Source organism: Zalophus californianus, chromosome 4 (assembly GCF_009762305.2).
Source record: "Zalophus californianus isolate mZalCal1 chromosome 4, mZalCal1.pri.v2, whole genome shotgun sequence".
In the NCBI taxonomy this organism is placed as follows: domain Eukaryota; kingdom Metazoa; phylum Chordata; class Mammalia; order Carnivora; family Otariidae; genus Zalophus; species Zalophus californianus.
The window spans coordinates 7175305-7194812 of NC_045598.1; the positions used below are offsets into that span (position 1 = coordinate 7175305).

The following is a 19508-nucleotide window of genomic DNA, read 5'->3' on the forward strand; positions in this document are numbered from 1 at the left end:
GCGCGTCTGACTCTTGGTTTTAGCTTAGGTTGTGATCTCAGGGTCCTGGGATCAAGTCCCTTGTCGGGCTCTGCACTCAGCAAAGAGTGTGCTGGAGATTCTGTCTCTCCCTCTCCTGCTCTCCCTCCCCCGCAAATAAATTAAAAAAAAATTTTTTAAAGACTATCCAATACCCAATTGAGAATATTTAACGGGGCACCTGGATGGCTCAATCAGTTAAGTGTCCGATTTTTGATATCAGCTCAGGTCTCAATCTCAGGTCCCGTGTTGGGCTCCCCGCTGGGTGTTGAGACTAGGGAAGGAAGGAAGGAAGGAAGGAAGGAAGGAAGGAAGGAAGGGGGAAGGAAGGAAGAAGGGGGGAGAAGGAAGGAAGGAGGGGGGAAGGAAAGAAGGAGGGGGGAGAAGGAAGGAAGGAGGGGGGAAGGAAGGGGGGAAGGAAGGAAGGAGGGGGGAAGGAAGGAAGGAGGGGGGAAGGAAGGGGGGAGGAGGGAAGGAGAGGGGGAAGGAAGGAAGGAAGGAAAGAAATTTAATAAAAGAGACCCAAGCAATGTGTCCGGCATATATCAGCGCTCAGAAAATGTCTGAGGAGGGACGCCTGGGTGGCTCAGTCGGTTAAGCGTCTGCCTTTGGCTCAGGTCATGATCCCAGGGTCCTGGGATCAAGTCCTACATCGGGCTCCTTGCTCGGCTGGGAGCCTGCTTCTCCCTCTGCCTGCCGCTCCCCCTGCTTGTGCACGCTCTCCGCCTGTTTCTGACAAATAAATAAATTAAAATCTTTAAGAAAAAGAAAACGTCTGAGGAAAGAAGAAATGACATCATAGTCAGAAGAGGTAGCCGATAGAAACTGTCCTTGCTCCCACATAGTAATTACTGTTAAGATTTTTCAAAACAGGGCGCCTGGGTGGCTCAGTTGGTTAAGCCACTGCCTTCGGCTCAGGTCATGATCCTGGAGTCCCGGGATCGAGTCCCGCATCGGGCTCCCTGCTCAGCAGGGAGTCTGCTTCTCCCTCTGACCCTCTTCCCTCTCATGCTGTCTCTCATTCTCTAATAAATAAATAAAATCTTTAAAAAAAAAAAGATTTTTCAAAACATGGTTTCTTCTCTCCAATCTCAAGACCTAATCCTCACCAGGGAAAAGCACATTTTGAGTTTTTCAAACCAAAAGGGCCTAGAGTACACCATTTGCCCAGTGCTTGGATTGTAATAGAATTAACCTGGCACAGTCAACCTCCCACTCTGGCAAGAACAGCACTGTGGGAGGTCCTGAGTGCCTGATGGGAGCAGACAAGCCACTTTTACAGTCAGACTCCCAGAAGAGAGGCAGGCACATGAACAAGAACGCGCGTGCTCACATCCCTCATTTCTCCTCCAAGTTCACAAGTTAAAGACAGAGTCCGCATTCTTCTGAGACTGGAAAGTGGATTTGGTAGGTCTATATGTATTCCTTTATACAGTCTTGCTCATGGTATTTTCTTGCAGAGGAACAAACCACTCAAACTCCCAGAAGACAGGATGAAAAGAAATGCCATAAGACTAAGGCTAAGGGACTGAGATTTTACATGTTTGCTCATAAAGTACAAATGCTCCTTTCCTGAGTAAATATGACATAAAATATTTGAGTATAAGCTCAGAGCTTTATAAACCAAATCTAAGTTATAATTTACCAAAACCTAGATTAAATTTGATGTAAAACTTGTGATAAGAAAGTTTCTTTCTTTTCTTTTTAAATACATGAAGTAGTAAAAGTACCACATTTTCTAAGATCATGGTCAAATCACAGGGTTAAGGCAATCAGTTATAATCTAATCTAGGCCAAATGCTTGCTTTTACCTCATTACCTACCTCTTTGATTACCACTGCAGGTAACAGCCTCAGTTTCAACTTGGTCTGGTTTATGAGTGTTGGAGGAGTGATGCCAGGCCTGAAAGAACAAGGTTTTCACACAAGCAAAAAAAAAATCCTTAAACTCCTCTTATAGGAAAGAACAGCCCCACATGACAATTTAGTGGTAACAAAGAATAGTACCTGACCTACTCAGACATTTTAAACATACATAATCAAGATAACCTAAGCCCTTAAATCATGTATTACAATTATGACTGTAACACAAAGTCACAGGTTCTTGTGGGAAGGCTTCCAAAATTCCCAAAGTGGCCAGAAATTGGGGGCAGAGGCTGGTGCATTATCTTAGAAAAAACCCTTACCTAATCTTACTCTTTACTCAAAAAACCAAACCAAACCAAAACAACAAAACCTCAAAAAACACAAAACTGGTGACTCTCCTTCACCTTCTTTACAGAAAATAATTTTGTTTACTTATTTTTAATTGCAGTCCATTGTCTGAGGCCATAAGGAATGTGGTCTTTTCAAAAGGAAAACCACCAAGCACTAACTATGAGGCTTCCAACGGACAGCCTCAAACCTAACTTCCCTGGTCCTCTGCATGGATGGCAGACAGCGTGCAGCCATGCGGTGAGCCTGGTGCGGGCGGCTTTCAGCAGCTTAGTCTCCCAGCTCCGCTGTCAGTATGGCGGGGAGAGGGACTTCAAAACAAAGTGAATTAGGATGTCAAAAGGCCACACTCTAGGGGAATAGCTAGAAGAACCGTATTTTTAACCTGCTTTTAGCAATTTAATGAAAATATTAAATACTAGTTAACCCAGTTTCTAAATCTTTTTAATTCCAGGGCCAAACAGACTGGAAGCAATTACAGCTTGTTCATGGGGGTCTGTGGGAATGCTGACAGTTTTAATTTACATATTAATGCTGAAAAACATTTTGAGAGGCAAAGAAGAGCATTCTTTGGCCTTAGTAATGAATAGAGTAAGGGCAAAAACAACAACAACAACAAAAAACAAACCAGGAAAGTGGCTGAAAAGCGCTAGGCAAAATGGTCTGGGTTTATTTTTTCTGTAATAATTTCAAACTATCCATCATTCACTGTAATCAGATACCATCCAATGGTGGATTTGTATAGTCTTTTATTTTGGCTAAGATGACCATTCTTTGGCTGAGTTGTCTTCAAAAAAGCGCCTAACAATCAAAGTTAACAATCTCTGTCTCAACTCCAACTCTTCCCTGGGAACAGCTCATTCTACTGCAGGGTTTCTTCCTGTACCACCCACCTAGCATACCTATCTCACCGCTCACAGGAAAAAACAAAGCTCTGAAACATAGAAATTGTTGTTTTTTTTTTTTTTTATTTTTTTAAAGACTTTATTTTTAAGTAATGTATATACCCAATGTGGGACTTGAACTTACAAATCCGAGATCAAGAGTCACACACTCTACAGACTGAGCCAGCCAGGTGCCCCTAGGAAGTGTTTTAAATTATTAACTTTTATTCAACAGCCCGGTTGTATGCTTGCTTGTTGGAATTTACTTCTGCTTCAACCCCAGTTCTTTGAAAAATGCAGGAATTCTTCTCATTATTAGCTTGACCTAAGTATATCAAAAAGTTAGCTGCCTTGGCATTAATTATTGCAGTCTGAAACCTCCCAAGAAGTTCAAAAAACCAGAAGATTAAATATAGTAAAATATGAACAGGAAATATAGTTTGCACATCATTTAATAACTATAATTGTACAGAATTTTCAAATTATTCACTTTCCAATTTATTTTTCTAAATTATACCAAATCTGTGTAACCAAACATATCATATGGCCCTTGAAAGAATTGTTAAATGGTAGATTAGCTCCAATGCAAACCTTTCTGCATTAAGGAAAAGAGGGGAATCCACAGTAATCCTATGTGGTAGGTAGGTCCTACCCACTTATCCCCATTGAACAGAAGAGGAAAATGAGACTCAAAAAGATTAAATAACCTACCAAAGGTCACATGGCCATAAATGACAGTGTATTGCTAGGCACTGAAAACTTTGCAACTTTTAAAGGAAGATTAATTTTAAGTTGAGTACTAGTCATTGCTTACAAAATGAATACACTAATGAGATTAATGACAAAATATTTCACTGATGTTAGTCTTAGAAAAAGTGTAAGAGACACCAAAATTAAGGACTCGGGATTCATCTAGGCCCCTTTCAAATACCAAATATTCCTAATTTTCCTTATCCTACTACTGGAGGGGAAGGGGGAATCTTGTTATGGCTTAAAAAACAAAACGAAAAATACCCAAAAATACACATACAGACAGCAATTCCATTCATAGGTATATACCCAAAAGAGCTGAAAACAGGTATTTAAACAAACTTACACAAATGTTCATAGCAGTACTATTTGCAATAGCCAAAAAGTGGAAAAAACCAAATGTTCAAGAGATAAGTGGATAAGCACAATGTGGTATCCATGCAAGGAAGTATTTTCAGCCATTAAAAGATATGAAGTACTGGTATGTGCTACAACTTAGATTAACCTTGAAAATATGATGCTAAGTGAAAGAAGCCAGACACAAAAGGTCACATACGGTATGACGCCATTGATATGAAATATCCAGAACAGATAAACCCAGAGATAGAGACAGAAAGCAGATTAGTGGTTGCTGGGATAAAGAGGAGGGCATGGAGTGACTGCCTAATGGGCACGGGGTCTCCTTTGTGGGGGGTGAAAATGTTTTGGAACAAGATGGTGATGATTGCACAACATTTTGAATGTATTAAACACCCTGAATTGTACACTTTAAAATGGTGAATTTCATGTTATGAGAGTTTCACCTTGATTGAAAAAAATATATAGAATAGGGGTGCCTGGAGGGCTCAGTCAGTTGGAGCATGCGACTCTTCATCTCGGGATCATGAGTTCAAGCTCCACGTTGGGTGTAGAGATTACTTAATAAAACAAACAAGCAAAAAGCAGAATAATGAAATGATGATTGACCATAAAGTCCTAGATGAACAGCAGGTCATTTGCTTCTTCTTGATTTGTCACAATTTCAATGAGTTTTTGACCATCGTAAACCCATATATAAAAAGTTACCCATTAAAAGTTCCAAATAAGGCATTAATGAAGCTGAGGTCCCTAATTTGTCCAGTTGGCAGAGCACCTAGTAGAGTTTACAGTATACAAGAAGCTTTAAAAATGTTTTTAATTTGTATAAAGTGCAAAGAAAAAGAAAACTGAGAAATACATGAAAAAATATAAAGTGGCCAGAGCCTAGAATATAAGCTAACATACACCTGCATGGGGAAATCTATATATTTAAGCATGCAGAGAAACATAAACACTCAAGAGTATGCTTTTCCTCATAACTTATTTTGTGTTTCTCCAAAAACTGAAGAGTAAATAATAGTTTACAGTCACCACCCTCTGGGTTTCAGCAAAGAGGTCACACACAGGGAGGGCCTCCAGCTGCCACTTTCAATTGCCTCCCTGGTGGAACAATGGCAGGAGGTTAAGTTACTCCAGGAGACTCTCAACAGGGCTCCCATTGTTCCAAGCTCAAAACTCAGAGATACAATGGGCCCCATTCATACGGAGGCCTTACAGGCTGAGGAACGGTCCCTTAGTGACAATGTTCTGTTGGGACACCGAATTTTTCATAAACACAAACTTGCCCAAATATGTCTTAATTAGTTTTTAAAAACAGCACAAAATACAGAAATAAAACTCAATGGACACAAAGTTGAGAGTCAGGACACCCAAGTCTTATCACCAGCTCTGTCTTGGATGTGACGTTAAGCAAGTCAACTTGCTCTTTCTGAGCCTCAGTTTCCTTGTTTATAAAATGAAAATGATTTCTAAGATCACTTAGAACTCTAAAATTCTATGAACACACATGAGGTCTATTGATGTTGGTACACTATTCACTCCAATAAATGGGGATAAATTATGAACAGAAAAGAATCATTAGTTCACATCTTTTCATTTACTATCAGCACTTAAAAACAAGGAGGCTTAAAAAAAACAGGCAGAGAAACTTTTCTGTTCTCTCTCAAACACACAAGACATAATGAATCAGGTCCAATGGGTCCCTCATCCCAACAAGTCTAGGATGACTCAGGCAGGAGCCCTACACAAAGCACAATGATGAAGGGTATAACCAGAAGCCACAAGTATGTTTTTCTGTCACCTTTTCTTAGGTTATCAATGCATTTCAAGAATCTCTTGATTGCTCTGCAATGATTCAAAATCCCTAGAAGACAAACGCCATTTATAGCAAGAATGTGACCAATGTTCCAAGCCTCCACACCATGTCATTTTTTTGTTTTTTCAAACTCAAAACTTGCCAATGCCAAAACTTTGTCTCCGGAGCCTAAGGAGAAAGACACATAATAAACAAAAGGTTATTTCAAATGCATTTACAGTTCCAGATAACAAGGGGAAAATCTATCCCATAGATACTGAAATAGAAAATAAAATGAGCTTCTATTATCAGAGCATTACCCCAAACCTGCCCAGTGCCAATTCCCAATTTCCTTTTCCCTGCACAAACATCTGACATACACGGGGTGATTTATTGCTTACAAAACCTTACTCTACCTTTAAATGCGAAATAGAATATATAAAATTTTAGTTTACTTTTAGTTGACAAGTATTTTTAAAATATTAAGTTATATTAACTATTTTTAAGTAAAAAGTATTAGGAAATAAACCCAGTAAGAGGGATTTATAAAGAAATCTGGTTTTACCTTTAAACTCAAGAAAAGGCCATCCTGTTATCTTACCCATGGTATCCAGTAATCTGGAGCAGTAATGCATGCTCAGCTTTCAGAAATACGAGGGTACTCACCGAGGTCTGTAGAGACTTTTTCAAACTGGCTGAGTATAGCACCTGCATTTGCTGACAAGAAGGCCTCATCATCTGCAGTCAGCTAAACAAAACAAAACAAAGCCCAAGGGAGTGGATTCCGATGTTAAGAAGTGGTTCTAAGAAACACCATTAAGAATGTCTCAGGACTACAAAGTGGATCACAGATCAAGAAGTTCTGTACCAAATACTTTATACCTTTTCTTTATCCCTGTTATAGTAAATTAAATACAGGTACCTTCTCTCCAAGTTTCCTGAGAGCTGTTAGTATCTCCACTTTCTGCTGAGTGTACAGGCCTCTGTCCAGCTTTCCTACCATGAGATCTCTATCCATCTGAAATGGATGAATGCAAAGTATATGGTACTTAAGTTAAAAACATTCTGCCCATAAAATCCAGCTTTTCAGATCTACCACTACTACTTTTTTTTGGTAAAGTAATCTCTACACCCAATGTGGGGCTCGAACTCACAATCCGAGATCAAGAGTTGCATGCTCTTCTGACCAAGTCAGCCAGGTGCCCCCAGAACTACTATGACTTTTTTTTTTTTTTTTTAAGATTTATTAGTTTTAGGTGGAGAGGGTAAGAGGGAGAAGAATCTTCAAGCAGACTCCTTGCTGAGCACAGAGCCCAATGTAGGACTTGATCACCGGAACCACGAGATTGTGACATGAGCTGAAACCAAGAGTCAGATGCTTAACCAACTGAGCCACCCCAGGTACCCCCAAATCTACTACTTCTTAAAAAAAATCCTCTAGAGGGGCGCCTGAGTGGCTTAGTCGTTAAGTGTCTGCCTTCAGCTCAGGTCATGATCCCAGGGTCCTGGGATCGAGCCTCGCATTGGGCTCCCTGCTCAGCGGTAAGCTTGCTTCTCCCTCCTCCACTCCCCTGCTTGTGTTCCCTTTCTCGCTGTGTCTCTCTCTGTCAAATAAATAAATAAATATTAAAAAAAAAAGATCCTCTAGAGGACTAATATAGAGAACTACAGAAATTCAAGGCAAACATGCCAGCAACACAATTTACACAGCTCTAGTAAATCTTTTTTTTTTTAAGATTTTATTTCTTAAGTAATCTCTACACCCAATATGGGGCTCAAACTCACAACTCCCGAGAACTGGAGTCACATGCGCCACTGACTGAGCCAGCCAGGTGCCCCTCAATCCTAATAAATCTTTTTTTTTTTTTTTAAGATTTATTTATTTATTTGAGAAAGAGAGAGAGAGAGAGCACGAGCAGGGGTTGCAGCAGGCAGAGGGAGAAGCAGGCTCCCCGCCGAGCAGGGAGCCCGATGCGGGGCTCGGTCCCAGGACCCTGGGATCATGACCTGAGCCGAAGGCAGATACTTAACCGACTGAGCCACCCAGGCGCCCCAATTCTAATAAACCTTAATGATAATCATAACCACTGTCTTGATTAAAAACTCTACTGAGAACTGGGAGGTCAATAGCTTCCTTTAGAGAGAAGCTGTCCTCTAAGAACTCATTCCCTTAAACTGAGGTGTGGTCTATAGGCTTGAATGAGATAACTAGTATCATGTCTCTAGGAATGTTGGTTATCATCACCTCTATCATCAGAAACACTGATAGCATGTACTAAGCCTGGGTACTATTCCACATACTTTACATGTATTACATATTATACACAGTATGTGTTTTACATATATTACCTCATTTATTCTTCATAACAACCTTAAGAAGTAGGGACTACCAGTATCACCTTTTTATAGATGGGGAACTGAGGCACAAAGAAGTTGAATAAGATAACTTATCCAACTCCAATAATAATATTTGTTAAAAATATTATTAATTGTGCCAAAACAATTAAAAATAACTTCCCAAGGGGCACCTGGGTGGCTCAGTCGTTAAGCATCTGCCTTCGGCTCAGGTCATGATCCCAGGATCCTGGGACTGAGCCCCACATCGGGCTCCCTGCTCGGTGGTGGGAAACCTGCTTCTCCCTCTCCCACTCCCCCTGCTTGTGTTCCCTCTCTTGCAGTCTCTCTGTTAAATAAATAAATAAAAACTTAAAAAAAAATAATAATTTCCCCAAGGTCAGCTACCTTCACGGTAGAGCAGGGATAAAAATCCTGCCAGTCTGACCCACGTTCATGCTCTTAACCACTATGCTACTGAATTACCAGTGGTTGCCAATCACCTGTTAATGTCTTAATTATATTAAAGCCTATAAACAGATTTCCTCAAGTACCAGGTTTATAGAGATGTTTGAAATTCTTAGATGACAAAGGCCACATGTGCAGAGAGCAATGCCGCTAATGGATTCTAGATGGAATTTCAACTCAGGGTTCCAGAAGTATATGGTAAAACCTTAAAGGTAGGGTCCAAGTAGAAGTAGTTAGTAGCAGTATAAACTGTCATATGCTTTTTAAACCTCCATATTCGTTATCAATAATAATTGCTCAAAAGACTAACTTTGTCAGAAAACTATGGGTTGTGGCTCTAAAATCAACTGATCAGGGGCCCTTGTATGGCACAGTCAGTTAAGGGTCTGACTCTTGGTTTTAGCTCCGGTCATGATCTGAGGGTTATGGGATCAAGTCCCGTGTTGGGCTCCAAGCTCAGTGAGGAGTCTACTAAAGTTTCTCTCTCCCTCTCCTGCTCCCCACATTCTCTCTAAAATAAATAAATAAATCTTAAAAAAAAAAAAAAATCAGGGGCACCTGGGTGGCTCAGTCGGTTAAGCATCTGCCTTCGGCTCAGGTCATGGTCCCACGGTCCTGGGATCAAGCCCTGCATCAGGTTCCCTGCTCACTGGGGAGTCTGCTCCCTCTCCCTACCCCCCCACTTCTTCTCTCTCTCTCAAATAAATAAATTAAATCTTGAAAAAAAAATCAACTGATCAATTTTTTTTCTAACAGACTATTTTTCAGAACAGTTTTAGGTTCACAGTAAATTGTGTGAAAGGTACAAAGATTTCCCATATACCCCTCACCTCCACTTCTGCACAGCCTCCCCATCATAAATATGTCCCACTGGAATGGTTCATTTGTTACAACAGATAAACCTACCCTGACACATCATAATCCCCCAATTCCATAGTCTATACATCATTAGGGTTCACTCTTGGTGGTGTTATACATTCTCAACTGACCAATTTTAAAATTTCAGAATAACATAATGAAATTCTGGAGCTGAGAAAACAAATACACACAGCAAATAAATCAATTTAAAGAAACTTTACCTCTGCTAACCTTGTCCGAAGCTGACCTGGTTGTTTCTTTGCAAATAACCTGATGACCTCCGGGGTTTTAAAGGCCTGGCTGATAGCTGCCTGGATAGCCTAGAATACAAGAAGGTAAAAACTGAGCAAAATATTCCAATGAATCAAATATTATAATAACTGATTGATGAGTCTTCAATTACAAATAGGTCTTCCTTGTTCGTCAAACACTGTTATAATTTTAGTTTCCACAAAAGCAAAAATGAACTACTGGGACTTCATCAAGATAAAAAGCTGCACAGCAAAGGAAACAATCAATAAAAGTAAAAGGCAGCCTACAGAATGGGAGAAGATATTTGCAAACGATATATCTGATTAGGGTTAGTATCCAAAATCTACAAAGAACTTAACAAATTCCACACCCAAAAAACAAGTAACCCAGTTAAGAAATGGGCAGAAGACATGAATAGACATTATTCCAAAGAAGACATCCAGATGGCTTAACAGACACATGAAAAGATGCTCAACATTACTCATCATCAGGGAAATACAAATCAAAACCATGATGAGATACCATCTCACACCTGTCAGAATGGCTAAAATTAACAACACAAGAAACAACAGATGTTGGGGACGCCTGGGTGGCTCAGTTGTTAAGCGTGTGCCTTCGGCTCAGGTCATGATCCCAGGGTCCTGGGATCGAGTTCCGCATTGGGCTCCCTGCTAGGCAGGGAGCCTGCTTCTTCCTCGGCCTGCCACTCCTCCTGCTTGTGCTCTCTCTGTCTCTGACAAATAAATAAATAAAATCTTAAAAAAAAAAAAAGAAACAACAGATGTTGGTGGGGATGTAGAGAAAGGGGAACCCTCTTGCACTGTTGGTGGGAACGCAAACTGGTACAGAAACTCTCGAGAACAGTATGGAGGTTCCTCAAAATGTTAAAAATAGAACTACCCTACGATCCAGCAATTGCAACTACTAGGTATGTACCCAAAGGACACAAAAATACAGATTCAAAGGGATACATGCACCCTGATGTTTATAGCAGCATTAGCAACAATAGCCAAACTGTGGAGAGAGCCCAAATATCCACTGACTGATGAATGGAAAAAAAGGATGTGGGTGGTGTGTGTAAGCATAATTTACAACTTATGCTGTATGTTGTAAACACACCAACCCCCCACAATGGAATACTACTCAGCCATGAGAAAGAATGAAATCTTACCATCTGCGATGATGTGGGTGGAGCTAGAGAGTATTATGCTAAGTGAAATAAGTCAGTCAGAGAAAGACAAATACCATATGATCTCACTCATATGTGGAATTTAAGAAAGAAAACAGAGGAATATATGGGAAGGGGGAAAGAAAAAAAGGAGAGAGGGAAACAATCCATAAGAGATTCTTTTTTTTTTTTTTAAAGCTTTTTATTTATTTATTTGAAAGAGAGAGAATGAGAGATAGCACGAGAGGGAAGAGGGTCAGAGGGAGAAGCAGACTCCCTGCTGAGCAGGGAGCCCGATGCAGGACTCGATCCCGGGACTCCAGGATCATGACCTGAGCCGAAGGCAGTCGCTTAACCAACTGAGCCACCCAGGCGCCCACCATAAGAGATTCTTAACGATAAAGAACAAACAGGGTTGATGGAGGGAGGTGGTGGGGGATGGGCTAGATGGGTGATGGGCACTAAGGAGGGCACTTGCTGGGATGAGCACTGGGTGTTGTATGTAAGTGATGAATCACTGAATTTTACTCCAGAAACCAACATTGCACTGTGTGTTAACTACCTAAAATTTAAATTAAAAAAAAATTTTAGTTTCCATTTGCTATTTCTGTGCATGTCATTGGAGCCAAATACATAACTAAATGAAGATCTGGAAGCTTATGCTGCTTTATCTATAAGCAGACATTCATCTAGAAGTCAAACCCCCAAACAGGGTTTCTTTTCTTTTCTTTTCTTTTCTTTTCTTTAATTTCATAGTTATTTTAATAACCAGGTGTACATTAACAGTCACTTGATGAACTTTTCTTTAATCTCAGCTAAACTCAAAACAGTTTTCTTCAAGGTTCAAACCAAACAGCTCTTCACGTTCCAGAGCTGCCTCACAGCTACCACAGATCACAGGGAGATTTACGGTCTGTTCATATACACCAGACACAGAACTGAACACCCACACACCGTTTTCCAAAGGGGAAACTTGTACAATGAATGCTGGCTGCCTGGGACAGGGTTTCTCTTCTATCTTAAATATACTTATAAAAAAAGAGAGAAAAACCACCTGTGTCACCAGCGTACGTAAATTATGCTTACCAGTTGCATTCCACTTAGCTCATCTACCAAAGTCATATTTCCAGACATAATTTTCTTCAGTGAATCATTAAATTCACTTAGTTGCTCCAGAGTTTCCTTTTTGGTTTCTTCATATTCATCTGTATCAAGTTCCTCTCTGAAGTACAGTGAACATAATATAGAAAAACACAAGAGTTCCAAGTGAAAAAAGCAATCTTAATATTTGTACTCTAAGACTTCAGATACATATATTTACAAAAAATATCTGGGGGGACAAGGCTGAAAGGAAATGACAAAATGCTAACAATAGATGTGTTCAGATGTTAGTAATATGGGTGTTTTCCTGCAATGTGGTTACTTTGATAATTAAATATTTTTCTTTTACCAAAGTGAGGCACACTTAACAAACCACATAATAACTTCCTCTTAAGCAGTCTATGAATCGATTCATAACCATGGGCAAGATACTTAACACAGCCAAGCCTCAGTTTCTTGATCTACAAGCCACAGATAATGACAGTACCTACCTTATAGGGTTGCTATGAACATTACATAAACTACAGAAAGTCCCTGACAAACAATAGGTACTTGACAAAATAGTTGTTACTTTTATCACCATCATTAATGGTAGGTAAAATTTTGTCCATCGTGAAATACAAGAGCAATGTAGTACCTGTCATCTGAGCACGAGGCTAGCTAGTTTTTTTTATTATGTTCAGTTAGCTAAGAGGCTATTTTTAGTCACTGATTGAACAAGCCATTTATTAAACATTTACTACAAATAATGACAGCTACCATTTACTGAGCACCTACTCTGGGCCAAGCCTAGTCTTCATTTGAAATACCTACAACAACCTTTCAAAGTTGTTAAAAAAGGCAATGAACAGTTTTGATCCTTTGAATGGTTAAGGCTGAAAATACACTATAGAAGTTCAAGTACATTCCAGGCAGGGCTATTTTAAATACTGAAGACAAGGTAGGTGTTACTATTTCTACTTCACACTCAAGGAAATGGAAACTTAAGGGGCTTACTTTTATGACTCCAAAGCTTGCACTTTTATTTCTCCAACAGACAAAGCACTGAGAAGAACACTACAGGCGAAACCAAAATCACACATGGGCCTGCACCCACGGCTGGGAATCTAGCTGCAGAAAAAAGCCACTTGACAGCAGAGCAGCAGTTATACTATTACCTGCATTCCTCCAGATCTTGTAATTGCTGCATTAGTCTATCCAACTGTTCTTCTAAATTCTGCTTTAATTTGCTTGTCTCTGTCTTTCCTCTGGAAGCCATTTTGATCTCTAAGTAGAACAATAAGCCCACATATAGTATTATTTGGTTATTTGAAATGATTCAACATACCAGTACAATTTAAAATGGGCTATACTCTTTCTGAGCTACAGGTGTGGGAAAGGCAGTTGTGCAAAGAGAATTTCATTTTACATATAAAAGTTTAAACTCACATACTAGTAAAACCCCACAAAAATGCCTGGCAGTCTTCCTAACTGACTTGACAAGTTAATTAGAAATCTTACTATTGGGGCGCCTGGGTGGCTCAGTTGGTTAAGCGACTGCCTTCGGCTCAGGTCATGATCCTGGAGTCCCGGGATCGAGTCCCACATCGGGCTTCCTGCTCAGCAGGGAGTCTGCTTCTCCCTCTGACCCTCTTCCCTCTCGTGTTTTCTATCTCTCGTTCTCTCTCTCTCTCAAATAAATAAATAAAATCTTTAAAAAAAAAAAAAGAAATCTTACTATTGGGACGCCTGGGTGGCTCAGTTGGTTAAGCGGCTGCCTTCAGCTCAGGTTATGATCCCAGGGTCCTGGGACCGAGCCCGCACTGGGCTCCTTGCTCAGCGGGGAGCCTGCTTCTCCCTCTCCCTCTGCCTGCAGCTACCCTGGCTTGTGTTCTCTTTCTCTCTGATAAATAAATAAAATCTTTTAAAAAAAAAGAAAGAAATCTTCACTATTGGTCCCTCTTACTTTAAATGAATTGGAAACACAATTTTATAAAGAAATAGATCAGGTGTGGGTGCCTGGGTGGCTCAGTTGGTTAAGCGACTGCCTTTGGCCCAGGTCATGATCCTGGAGTTCCGGGATCGAGTCCCACATCGGGCTCCCTGCTCGGCGGGGAGTCTGCTTCTCCCTCTGACCCTCTTCCCTCTCGTGCTCTCGTTCTCTCTCTCAAATAAATAAATAAAATCTTTAAAAAAAAAAGAAAAAAGAAATAGATCAGGTGTGACTTTGTGTTACAAAAAGATTTTTATAACATTCTTTTTCATTCTTACTAAGTACTCTCCAGGACTCAGAACACTCTTAGCCTTATCTTGTTGGTTTTATGTGCATTTACCTGACTTATGGGCATTAACAACTTTTGATATGAATTTCTTCTTTGGAAATGTGCCCATGTTTCTACTGGATTATCTTTCTCTTACTGATTTATAGGAGTATGAAGCCTTTGTAGTTATGTTGCAAATATTATCTTTTTTTTTTTTTAAGATTTTATTTATTTATTTGACAGAGAGAGACACAGCGAGAGAGGGACGCAAGCAGGGGGAGTGGGAGAGGGAGAAGCAGGCTTCCTGCGGAGCAGGGAGCCCAATGCGGGGCTTGATCCCAGGACCCTGAATCATGACCTAAGCCGAAGGCAAACGCTTAACGACTGAGTCACCCAGGCACCCCTCCCTTGTCTCTTGACTTTAAATTTCACTTAATGTTGTTTTTTTGTCATGATAAATTATTATTTTTACTTTTTTAAAAAAAGATTTTATTTATTTGAGAGCGAGAAAGCAAAGCAGGGGGAGAGGCAGAGGCAGAGGGAGAAGGAGAAGCAGGCTCCCCGCTGAGCAGGGAGCCTGATGCAGGACTGATTCCAAGACCCTGAGATCATGACCTGAGCTGAAGGCAGACTCTGACTGAGCCACCCAGGTGCCCCACAATAAATTATTATTTTTAATGGCCAAATCTGTCTTCTTCTTTAAGGCTTTTTAGTTTTATGTCCCATGAAGGCAGGCCCTAACCATCTCAAGATTTAAAAATATATATATATTATATTCTAAGACTTACATAAATTTTTCTCTTTTTACATTCAGTTAAGCTACCTGCAACTTTTTTTTGTTAATGCTGTAAAATAGGAGTCTAACTTTTACTTTCTTTCAAATGGGGAGCCAGTTGCCCCAACACTGTTTACTAGTCAGTACTTATGCCACTTTTATTGGTTTGTTTGTTTTAAATAGGCTCCATGTCCAGCATGGGGCCCAACATGTGGCTTGAACTCACAACCATGATATCGAGACCTGAGCTGAGATTGAGTCGGGCGCTTAATCAACTGAGCCAACATGGGTGCCCCATGCCACTTTTAATATAGATTCAATAGAAACAGACTCAAGTCAATTTCACTGATAATGTTCGGGTCCTAAGACATTACCTTGCTATTGTAATTGTTAGCAGCAGAGCTGGTGTACATTGATAACTGATAAGGAGTTGCCTTTATTATTACAGAATTTTCCCCCCCATAACTCTTGCTATTCCTATGCATTTTCTCTTCTGGATGAACTAAAGAATCAGCTTGTCAAGTTCCCTTAAAAATGCAACTGAGGGGCGCCTGGGTGGCTCAGCTGGTTAAGCGTCTGCCTTCTGCTCAGGTCATGATCCCAGGGTCCTGGGATCGAGTACCACATTGGGCTCCCTGCTCAGCGGGGAGTCTGCTTCTCCCTCTACCCTTCCCCCCTGCTCGTGATCTCTCTCTCTCAAATAAATAAAATCTAAAAAAAAAAAAAAAAACGATTGAAATTTTGACAGGGATTACATTAAAATTAGAGACTAATATGAGAAGATCTGTATCCTTGAAATTTGAATCTTCCTATTAAGCAATATATCACTCCATTTATCTCAGCTTTCTTTCATGATCTTTAATTTAAAAGGTATTGTTTTATTCACAAAGGTCTTGAACATTGGCTATTCTAAGACATTTTGTATTTTTTGTTAACACTGGGAATAGACTTTTTGTTATTACAATTTCTGATTATTGTGGGGCACCCGGCTGGCTCAGTCGGTGGAGCATGCAACCCTTGATCTTGGGGTTGTGAGTTCCAGTCCCATGTTGGGCATAGAGTTTACGTAAAAACAAAAATTTCTGATTATTGCTAGTGTATAGAAAAGTTACTGATTTTGGCATGTTGATATTATATGCATTTACCTTAACATTTATAGTATTTAAGTTTTTTCATTTATAAAAATTAAACTTACATTCCTTTCAGGAAACACATTTTGCTTAATATTAGATACAACCATTCATTAAAACCTAAACCCTGGGAGCCTGGGTGGCTCAGTTGGTTAAGCGACTGACTTCAGCTCAGGTCATGATCCTGGAGTCCCAGGATTGAGTCCCGCATTGGGCTCCCTGCTCAGCAGGGAGTCTGCTCCTCCCTCTGACTCCCCCCTCTCATGCTCTCTCTCTCAAATAAATAAAGTCTTTAAAAAAAAAAAAAAACCTAAACCCTGGGGCACCTGCTGGCTCAGTCAGTGGAGCACGCAACTCTTGATCTTGGGATAGTGAGTTTGAGCCCCATGTTGGGTGTAGAGATTACTTAAACAAAAATTTAAAAAACCAAAACAAAACAAAAACCCTAAATCCTAGGATAACTTATTAAAGCATTTAAAATTTTCCTACACATAATCATTACCAGATGATCTGATATGTGAACTTCAATGAAGAGGATTCCTTACATTACACTCAAAATAGAATGTAATCAGTGAAAATCTATTCTTACTACTGTATCTTTTAAAATTGGCTTATCTACAATGATTAATGATATGTAAATACAAATGAGCTAATTATAGCCAAAAGTGTAATTTCATGTATAATAGGTTAGCCAGAAGTGTAATTTATTGCACATAATTTATTACAGCTATGCTTCATGTATAATTTCTCCTGGGACACATACAATTAAACTTTATTTTATTTCTGCTGAATTTTCCAGTAAAAGTAAAGCCAAACCTAAAACGGATAGTGTCTTTTCAGGCTCAATCTCCTACAGTCTAACCACGCTAAACTATGTGCTGTTTCAATTTTGGTGTATGTGCAGCCGAAGCAAGAACAACTTGCTGTTTCAAAACGTGCCACGCACTCTCATCCTTCTCTTCTGAGCCAGTTTTTTTTTTTTTTTTTTTTCCAACCTACCAAGCCCACGTAATCCATTCTTCAAGGTCTAGCTCAAGGTTCAGTTTCTCCATGTCTTACTTGGTTCCCTCCCAATCACTAAATTGTGAGCAGGGATTTTTTTTTTTTTTAAGATTTTATTTATTCGGGGCACCTGAGTGGCTCAGTCCTTAAGCGTCTGCCTTCGGCTCGGGTCATGATCCCAGGGTCCTGGGATCGAGCCCCGCATCAGGCTCCCTGCTCAGCGGGGAGCCTGCTTCTCCCTCTGCCGCTCCCCCTGCTTGTGTTCCCTCTCTCGCTGTCTCTCTCTGTCAAATAAATAAATAAAATTTTTGGAAAAAAAAAGATTTATTCATTTGAGATAGTGAGAGCGAGAGAGAGCGCGCACACACACGTGATCGCAGGAGCTGGGGGCGGGGTGAGAGGGAGAGGGAGAAGCTGCTCAGCAGGGAGCCTGACAGGGCTTGATCCCACGACCCCGGGATCATGACCTAAGCCCAAGGCAGATGCTTAACCGACTAAGCCACCCAGGTGCCCCTACTTTTTCTTTATGCATCAGCATCCAGCATAACGTTAGGCAGACAGAAAATACTGGATAAGTAATTGGTAAATGAATAATGAGAACTGATTGCTTCTTCCACGGCATTTCACAACTTATTCTCTATTTAGTACTCATTTCTTCCTTAAATTATATGTGATTTCATTATAGCACATTGTTTACTGGTCTTTCTCTCCAGACTATAAACTCTGGGAGAGGAGAAAATGAGTCTGATTCCTCTTTTAGCATGCTCAGCACTTAAGAGAGAATAGGTATTTGATAACTGGATACAGCGTATAAAGGCACCAGATATTTTAAAGGAGGTAAGACTATTTTAAATAAATTTCAGGGAAGTTGGGGCACTTTGAAAGCGTTAACCTGGTGCTGCCCGTTATTTGAAATTTATCCCAGAAAGATTAACTCGCTGGCACCACCTAGTATCCAATAAAGGCGGTGCAGCTTTCACAGAAACTGCCGAACAGCACTCAAAAACTGTCATCTGGAGCGGAAGATGTACTCATTCATGCTCACCTTGCCCCTTAGTACTTTACACTCTGCACACTCTTGGCCGGTCCCAAAGTGCATAAACCTCCAACTGCTGAAGTTCCAAGTGTCATAAACTTGAGGAAAGCGAAACTGTTCATCAGGACTACAAGAGGCTCAAAATTCAAACCACTTAAAGGTGGAGTTGGCTGGGAAATAGGGAATCATTAACAAGTAGTTTCACTGACTTTACAGAAACTAGCCGAGAGCAGTCCAGATAACTCCCACCTGAGCAGCCTGCATCTGACACACACCCTTCTCTTTTTAGGGAGACACCATGGGAGAGAGGGGAGCGGGGCGAGGAGGGGCAGAAGACGTTTTCTCTCTTGACAGCGCCTCGGGCAGCCTTGCTGAGGTGTCCCCTAGCGATGCGGCGGGTGTTCCTGGGGGAAACCCTGCACCCCCACGTGTCCGGAGCGCGGCTGTCAAAGCCAGAAGCACTGATAAGGGCGGAGAGCACACGTTTTTCCCGGCTGGACGTGAGCAGCGAAGGACCTCAAGCATCGGGACGCGACACGGAGCAGCTCGGGCCACCGCCCCAAACCCCGTCTCCACGGGGGAACTTGGAGCTCCCGCACTTGGGTCCTGCGGTGGCCGGGCTCCACTAGGCCCCGGCTGCCACCAGAGGTCGCCACGAACCCCTGGCCCCGAAACTCTTCCAGCCCTCCCAGACCAAAACCCAGACAACCTCCTGGGGCCCTCGGGGTCCCCCCTCCGCCCGTGCCACAGCCTTGGTCCCAGAGTTCGGAGCCAGGGGCCCCGCCTACCTGAAGGTCCGGGCCTGGCCGACGCTCACAGTAGGAGTACTTCCGCCGGACACAGGCACTTCCGGCCTCCAGGAGCCAATGAGAATGTAGCCAGGGGTGTTCCCCGTCTGGCGTCCGGGCTGCGGGTCGTCTCCGGCGGGCCTCGGGCCGGTCGACTTTGAGGACGTGGTAAGCCCTCTGGCCCGAACCCCCTGAGAAACCAGTCTCTAGGGGAGTCAGCGCAGGACTCTGTCGCAAGCATGGGGCAGTCCAAGATGGTGGAGCCTTTGAGAGGCAGATATAACGGTCCCCGAGGCAAGGTCATATTCCAGTTTGGGGCAAGGAGTCTTGCCCCTTCAT

At 41.4% G+C, this 19508-nt stretch overlaps 2 protein-coding genes across 10 annotated transcripts in view; one reads left to right on the forward strand and one right to left on the reverse strand.

The window, feature by feature from the left end:
• Positions 1–2963: 2963 nt before the first annotated feature.
• LZIC (leucine zipper and CTNNBIP1 domain containing) lies at positions 2964–19255 on the reverse strand. Of its 3 annotated transcripts, XM_027608381.2 has the most exons (9): positions 19170–19255; positions 18391–18551; positions 13356–13464; positions 12184–12319; positions 9899–9997; positions 6940–7035; positions 6684–6765; positions 6181–6206; positions 3197–3440 (listed from the first exon to the last, which is right to left on the reverse strand). In XM_027608381.2, exons 3-9 carry the CDS (start codon positions 13454–13456, stop codon positions 3378–3380), a joined length of 603 nt encoding a protein of 200 aa, XP_027464182.1. In that variant the 5' UTR covers positions 13457–13464; positions 18391–18551; positions 19170–19255; the 3' UTR covers positions 3197–3377. The 3 variants fall into 3 exon arrangements, with proteins under 3 accessions (XP_027464199.1, XP_027464191.1, XP_027464182.1); XM_027608390.2 differs by having other exon boundaries at positions 2967–6206; XM_027608398.2 differs by lacking the exon at positions 19170–19255 and having other exon boundaries at positions 2964–6206; positions 18449–18735.
• The window catches only part of NMNAT1 (nicotinamide nucleotide adenylyltransferase 1), a 29894-nt gene continuing 29630 nt past the window's right edge, over positions 19245–19508 (forward strand). For 5 of the 7 annotated variants that reach the window (XR_003522613.1, XR_003522614.1, XR_003522615.1 and 2 more), the window contains exon 1: positions 19245–19337. The gene's annotated coding sequence lies outside the window, so the exon portion shown is untranslated. Of the gene's footprint in view, positions 19469–19508 lie in introns of all 7 variants that reach the window. The other 2 variants (XM_027608309.1, XM_027608327.1) reach the window with 2 other exon arrangements.